Source organism: Ornithodoros turicata, chromosome 1, assembly GCF_037126465.1.
Source record: "Ornithodoros turicata isolate Travis chromosome 1, ASM3712646v1, whole genome shotgun sequence".
Lineage (NCBI taxonomy): Eukaryota > Metazoa > Arthropoda > Arachnida > Ixodida > Argasidae > Ornithodoros > Ornithodoros turicata.
In genome coordinates, this window is record NC_088201.1 from 20,621,546 (window position 1) to 20,629,522 (window position 7,977).

The 7,977-nt window shown below is 50.1% G+C and overlaps 1 protein-coding gene across 1 annotated transcript; it reads right to left on the reverse strand.

The window, feature by feature from the left end:
• Positions 1-2,555: 2,555 nt before the first annotated feature.
• Positions 2,556-3,263, reverse strand: LOC135378505 (uncharacterized). Its single transcript, XM_064611582.1, has one exon. The coding sequence runs from the start codon at positions 3,261-3,263 to the stop codon at positions 2,556-2,558; it is 708 nt and encodes a 235-aa protein (XP_064467652.1).
• Between the last annotated feature and the right edge of the window lie 4,714 nt (positions 3,264-7,977).

Sequence of the window (7,977 nt, forward strand, 5' to 3'; positions counted from 1 at the left end):
ATTCCGATATCAGACAGGGTAGTGAGGCACGGCTGCTCTAACAATAAAAGGTGCAAGATTAAATGAAATTAAAGAAATTAATTAAATGAAATGAAATTCAAGATTAACTCAGGTTACCTGCGGTTACCTTAGGTAAATAAAGGGTAATTAAAGGGTAATTTAAAGTAATTGAGGCTAATTAAAGGTTAATTAAATGGACTTACATATAATAATTGAAAGAGTCGAACCGGAAGTCAAGTATAGACTGGAAGTGGACAACCGGAAGTCAGGTTAGACCGGAAGTCGGGTTTAGACTGCAGACGGGCAGACCTTAATGCTGACGCATTTCCCTCGCCTTCCTCCTCGCCACTGGGTTTTTTAATTGCTCACTAAGGAATTATTTACTAAGGAATAGCACACCGTCTTTTTTGCTGACTTTTCCTGCCAAAATAAATAGATCCCCCCTTTTCAATTGCGATACACTGATGACATCCCGAGGTGTGTATCTAAACAAACCCGAAGGTTTCAGTATCATACCACTTCGTTAGAAGAGGGAAGCAACACTCGCCAAGACAGCTGTGAAGAGACATATTCCTTGCTTACAACCAGGAACCAACGATGGCCATCCCACGCATGTCCCACCATGGATGCGCCATACGTCCGAATCGAGCCAAAAATAAGCGTGCCCGATGTCCTGGAGTCGCCGCCGTGGATGCATAATGGATGTATTCCGGACTTACTTTGTCTCTACGTGGCTCGCATATTAATTGTGAAGAGCTGCAGTAATCATCGTTTCGAGCAGTATCTTCTCAGCTACCCATTTGTCATTCGAGTCCTCGGTGGCCCAATAAACGGTCGTCCTTCCGAGACGCCTCTCTCTCGGAAGCACGACAGTCGCCGAACATTTCTATGACATATAGCTATCCATAATATAGCTAAGAAGATGTTTACGATGACAATTCTACCTCACAATATATAGGGCCCTGTAATGGTACTGTGACGTTACATGTAAGGTTTGTCTGCGCAGTGTGGCGACATGTTGCACGTGCCGCAAGGTAGGACTGCGGATAATTTGACGTGCGCCGCAAATCTCCAACACACGGTGCTGGAAGCCATGTTTACCTCCCCCACATTGCTACCGCCCTCGGCCGGGACCGAGAACCCGCGATCTTGAGCTCAGCAAGCTAGCACGTTACCGACTGAGCACGTTACCGACCGAGGACGGTTATACAGGGTGTCCCACCGAAAAAGGGCCAGGGGCTAAAGCAAAAACGGAGTGCTCTACGCAAATGGAACCAACTGCACGTGCTTGGCAGTTGTGTAGTATATCCAAAAATATTTTTTCATCGCCCCTTGTCAATTAATTAGCGGTAATTAATTTTCTAACTTTTTAATGATGTCAATCAGGAAGTTGTAGTACATGTCGAAAAAGACGCAACTGAAGTGGTTCGAGCTTGCTATGGCTTGTGGTTTCGTTTTTTTCCCGGGTTTAAAAATTTGTTTCAGAAGCCGCGCGCACCACAGAGCGCTCAACATAATTCGGCGCCCGCGCGTGACGATTGCAGTGCACTCTGATAGGTGTGCCGTGAAACAGGTTAAATATCTTCCTCTTGTGTGACGTGGCCCAAGGATGGTCTCCAAGCGCTAATCTCAAGGTCAATGTACGCCGGAGGGCGCTGCAATCGTCGCGCGCAGGTGCCGGATTGTGGGCAGCGATCTGCGGTCCGCCCGGCATCAGAAACCCGAGAAAAAACGAAACCACAAGCCATAGCGACCTCGAACCAGAACAGTTGTGTCTTTTTCGACATGTACTACAACTTCCTCATTGACATCTGAGACTAAAACCAATAATTAAAAAGTTAGAAAATTAATTATCGCTAATTAATTGACAAGGGGCGATGAAAAATATTTTTGGATAGACCACACAAGTGCAAAGCACGTGCAGTTGGTTCCATTTGTGTAGAGCACTCCGTTTTTTCTTTAGCCCCTGGCCCTTTTTCGTTGGGACATCCTGTATATAGGGCCCTGAGCAGTGCATTACAATGGTATAGTCGTATATGTATGCACACCAGGCTTCGCATTGCAACGGGCTTTTTCTTCTTTTCAGAAACGACCGTGCGTACATACTTCGGACTGCGCATTACACACCCATCCCATAATATTTTCAGAATGAACCAGTATGAATGATACTCCCGTACCTAGCCAACCAGCAAGCATCTCCGTAAAAGAAACAAAAAACAAAGTGGACCTCACCTCCAGCATGTTACAGCAAGTTATAGCAACCTTGTCAAGTATTAAAGATTAAGGATAAGCGAAACAAAAGGTCCTTTTGTAATTTGTTTTTCTCTACACAGCACACTGTCCGTGGCCACAAAACCGCCATTTAATAGCAAATGAGACGACATAACGATACTATGCGCTATAATCCTGTCGCGACGTGAAGAAAAGAGTCGAAGACAGGCAGCAGGAGGAATTGCCAGTTTACTGGGCAAGAGCGCGACTAGAATGGACGCGGGTGAAGATGATGCGTGCCCGACGAGCTTGGCTGGTCACGAGGGCGTGGCCTAGCATCGTCGTCAGCTACAGGTACCCCCTCCCTGGACCGTATGCCGGCGAGGTATGAGACGGACAGAAGGTAGGCCGGGTGCCCAATGTACCGAACGTGACGGATGCACCAGTGAGGGCGGGCAGGGGGACGGGGCACGAGAAGGCTCGGGCACCGGGGTGATGGCAGGCAAAAAGGCAGGCTTGACACGATCCACCGAGACCACCTCGAGCCGGTGAGGAAGCCTAATGGTGATGGTCTTCGCTTGACGAGAGTGGACGGGAAAAGGGCCGTCGTACGGGGGTTGGAGCGGTTTACGAACCGCGTCGTGCCGCAGAAACACATGGGTTGCGGAATGAAGAGCCGGATGAATGAAGACGGGACGGGACGAAGAGGACCGTGTGGGCAGTGGTCGCAAGTCGGCACAGTACGACTGCAGGCGAGTGGCGTAGTGAAGAAGGTCAGGAGCGGGTTGGGCGAGAGTTGCATGGTCGAAGAATTCTCCTGGTAGTCTTAACGGCGCGCCATGCACGAGCTCAGCAGGTGAGACAGGTGCGTCTGTCTTGATGGCAGCCCTGACGCCAAGGAGAATTAGTGGTAGGCGTTCCACCCAGTGGCTGGGGTCGTCATGTGAGCGCAGGGCGGTCTTCAGAGTGCGGTGGAGCCGTTCTACGAGGCCGTTGGCACAAGGGTGATAAGCTGTCGTCTGTCGATGTTGGGAGCCGAGAAAACGGCACATCTCTGCGAACAGACGGGAGGTGAACTGGCGGCCTCTGTCGGTGGTAAGCGTACCGGGTGCGCCGAAGCGGGCCACCCAATTGTCGAGGAAAACGCGCACCACCGTGTCAGCAGTTATGTCGGCGATGGGAATGGCTTCCGGCCAGCCAAGAAGATGTTACGATGATAGCAGTACGTTTGGCCGTGAATTGCTTGCCACATATCTCGCCATCAAGCACTTCCACCACTTTCTCGAAGGACGCAATTTCACAGTCTACACCGACCACAAGCCCCTTACGTACGCCATCTCATCCGGTTCCTCATCTCATTCGCCTCGGGAGTTGCGCCATCTCGCGTACATCTCCGAATTCACCACATTTATTCGACACCTCCCTGGCACCAGCAACGTCGCAGCGGACGCTCTCTCACGGGCACGGATTTCCGCCATCACGTTCGGGTCACCAGTTGTCGCGACGTGAAGAAAAGAGTCGAAGACAGGCAGCAGGAGGAATTGCCAGTTTACTGGGCAAGAGCGCGACTAGAATGAACGCGGGTGAAGATGATGCGTGCCCAACGAGCTTGGCTGGTCACGAGGGCGTGGCCTAGCATCGTCGTCAGCTACAATCCCTTCATATCCGGAATAGAATCGATGCAAATGTTGCTGAGATTAACTTCCCGTTTTGTGTGTGTGTGTGTGTGTTTTTTTTTTTTTTTTTTCTTGTGAACCGACAACCAATTCTCCTCTCTATGTGTTTTTCCATGCTTTGCAGTGCCCGGCCAAGTTGAAGCTGCAGAACGCATGAAAGCAATACAGATATTCAGTGGCGTCACTATTCACCTCTCCAACTGGCTGCTCGCCATCTAGCGGACCCCAGCAGAAGCACTCAATGAATGACAGTAACCGCAGACGACCGGTATGTTTCGCGCTGACATGGCGCTGACCCGTATGTGCCGCAACTTCCCTTCGTGTGTGATGGAGTTGCCCGGCTTACAGAACTTAAACAGCAACAGCACTGCTACGCAACGCAGCGACGCTCAGCAACGCAGTGCAAAAATACTGCGGAGAAGAATATTCAATGTCGCGAAGGGGAAGAGGAAAAAGATACTATCACAGGAGCGGCGTGAACGAAAACAACGAAGACAGCGGGAATCGACGCGCGAGCTATGTTATTGTACAATTTTTGAAGCGTGTCTCGTGGAAGAAGGCATGAAGCAGGTTGATTTATTCATTGGCAATCATTCTTTTCTCTGACATTTTGAAGACGAGGCGAGCGGCTCTACAGTTGGCAGTTGGAGAGGCGTCACTCGGTGCAAGACCTCTTTGCGTCCCCCCTATAATGGATCCCTTTCCACGCCAGACGGTACACGATACATCAATATCATACCACAGGCATAAAAAAATCACGTGCTCGCACAGGGCTCCTATGCTGCCGCAGAGAAAGAGAGGTACTGGTGCGGGGCGTCCACCCTTCCGTCGCGTCCCCCGGCGCGGATCGCACCCCCGCACCCCCATAGTGACGCCAATGCCTGTGGTGCAGCCGAAGACAATGTGTACTGAAGTAAGTGAACTAACGTGAAAAAGATCTGTGATCTGTATTTGTGTAGAGGAAGAGGAAGAAGAAAGCGGCTACAACAACTCACCTTCAACCTTCACTAATATAATCTCAAGGACGTCTGGGGAAGTTATTATAGCGAGTGACTTCAGTTCCCACCATGTCATGTGGCGCCACAAGACTGATTCACACGGTCTGGAGCTTTGGACCTGGATATGTCATCATAATATGTCTATCGCGAATGACGGGTCGACAACGTTGCTACGTGGAGCATCACGATCTGTGCTTGACCTTACGCTATGCTCCTCACGTGTACGGTTGTCACCGTGATGGAACACTTTTGAACCCGATACGACCAGCGATCACCTTTCCATCTGGTTTGAGGTCATGATTGCAGCTAAGCAGATTGTTTCTGTCCGTACCCATTATAACCGCACATTTCAAGAGGGGAAATTGGCAGCATTATTGAACGATTGTAATGACCTCGCTGCTACTGACCGCGTGCTTGCAGCCGTCTCTTCTATCACTCGATCGATGACTCCAAATTGACAAGCGCTCTTGGTGGAAGGAAGCCTGCACGAGGGCCCCTGGAGACGTAAAGCGGTATGGAAACAAGTGCTCTCTAATACATGTTATGTTAACTGGAAAAATTACTAATTTCTCAAGGCTTTGTTCAAACGAGCTGTTTCCGTTGCTACGCAAGAATATGCATAATGGACGTAACTCTTTCTTATCTGACCCGAGGTGCAGGAAGGCACTGTATCGGCACATCGCGTTCATCTGCAGGTCTTTTTCGTGTGTTCCCACCGACCTTACCGTTCTCTCTGATGTGAACGCGAGGTCCCTCCTTGGAGACATCGCTAGGTGTTTAGCTTTACGGTTCCTTAACAACGTAGCTCCCGCGCCTTTCTCCAAACCGTCGTCTTCTGGGTTTGTTGCAGCTACGGAGCATGAGTTGGGATGTGTTGTGCGATCTCTCCCTACGTCTGCGCCAGGCCCCGATAGTATTTCCGACAGGGTGCTGGAATCTACGTAGGCATGTCACCCTCTCGACCTCTTGAACATTGTGAATGGAGCGTCCCTGGAGCGTGCCTGGATCCCTGTCGAATGGAAGCTGGCCATAGTGGTGTTACTGAAGAAGATTCCCACTAGAAGCCTCGATCTGGATAACATTAGACCGATAGCACTAACGTACGTCTGTCCTCTGCAAGCCCGTTGAACGCATCATACACCACAGATTGTCTATGCATGTGGAATCCTCTGCAATACTCAACGATAGCGAGATTGGGGTTTGGTCACGATGTTCGTAAGCCTGCTTTCAATTGCTCGCTGTGAGTACCTTTCTCTCCCAGTGTCAGAACCCTCTTGTCACCAGAAACAATGCTTCTTTCGGAGAAATTTTGGTTTGGCTAACAGGGTGTTGGCGTAAGTCGAACATGCCTTAGTTGGTCTTCGCCCAACAACTGCTGACACGTACCCCCGAAAGTGAGGGTAACTCGTGGACTTTTCTCCACTTGTATCTCGAGTAACATCAACCACGGTGAACGCGATTGGCATATTTCACTTTAACGTTCAAACAGTTCCGTTTCGGGTCCTACAGGCGATGCTGACGGAACATCATCATTTTTCCAATCACCTTGTCATCTCAACAGACGCTTCTGTCTCGGAGGAGCGGGCTGGTATCGGTCTTTTCATTCCTCAGTTGGACTACCAGTTTCCTGTTCGCCTTCCAGATTACACACCTCTTTACGAAAGTCAGTTTCTGGCCATGATTCTAGCCCTCCGGAAAGTTCCTGTAGCCTTCAGCAGGGTACTCTTAGGGTAGATTCACACGGCAGACGGATCATCGGATCAATCCGCGGAGTGCGTACGTCACAGCTTGCGTCATGGAAATGTGCGCACTCCTGTCCAAAAATTCAGTGGCGATTTAGCGGTAAATGCGAGAGAAATGCGTTATCATTAAGCACCTTTTCCGGTCTATACTTGGCTTCCGGGTGTCTACTTCCAGTCTAAACCCGACTTCCGGTTGTCCACTTCTGGTCTAACCTGACTTCCGGTTGTGCACCTCCAGTCTATACTTGACTTCCGGTTCGACACTTTCAATTAGTATATGTAAGTCCATTTAATTCCTTTCCTTTAAGTCCTTTTATGCACAGCGGCGAACATTGTAGAAAGCGCGCGTCGGTGGAGAGAAGGAAATACAGAAGCCTCTCCAAGGTCGTCGGCCCGTCCTTGAGATTCATGTGAGCGAAGGAGCAGATGCTTCCAGAAGGATCGCTTGCCATGTAGCGCGACGCGTCGCGGGCCCCAGCCCGTCGTTCGACGCCTCGTTGCCTGTTGTTGTTGCATGTGGTCGCCCCAAAGACGATACGTGGCAATATTCTCCTTCAGAACACTTTTCAGTAGAAGCTTTTTCTACCTGGCTTTTTAAACTCTTTTCAAACAAAGGATTTGAAAGATTCGAGATTCGTAAGATTCGTGGATTCGCAGAACCTTCCTTGGATTCGGATTCGGATTCTGAAAATTCTGGACTCGTCTCATCTCTAAAAGAAACACAAGATGGAAATAGACGCGCCTCCCACGGTGGCGTCCAGTGGCGGACGTGGTAGACGCGTAATCCGGGATAAAATACCGTACGTAGTCTTGGCTTGATTTCGTTCGTCGTTGTCATGTCCCCTCCACGGCGCGTGGCTCTTTACGGACGTACTGGAGAGCTTGGCTATCTCCGCGTCGCACATGCCGCCGACGTCCGCGGAACTGATCATGATTGTGCGATAATGGTATCGAGGGACTTAAGGAGGAACTTGATTTCTTCGTTCTCGAAGATCCGGAAGACTCACGAAGATGGGCTCGACCGGTAGAGGCCAAGGGGCTTCCGGAGGTGTTACGTCCTCAGCTACGAAGCCAGTGAGGCTCGGGCATGTCATCTGCGCCACTTGATAAAAGCCACTTTCGGGACGTTATTGGATTTTCCTGAGGAACGGGTGACGGCGATTGTGCGCAAGCAAGCGGAGGAAGTGCCGAGCTGTTCCCTTTCACCGAGAATTTCAATCGGGAGTTCTCAAGCTTCAGCCACAGAACCTACCATGTTTCACCCATTCTTGGAACTCAAAGGCAGCGACGAAGGCTACGAGCTATGAGGCTCCGAAGGGTACTTAATGATGTTGTGCAAATCGTGTGCAG

Bases quoted from the DNA above. Each gene is read 5' to 3' on its own strand.
- LOC135378505 (XM_064611582.1), bottom strand. From the start codon at position 3,263: ATGTGCCGTTTTCTCGGCTCCCAACATCGACAGACGACAGCTTATCAC.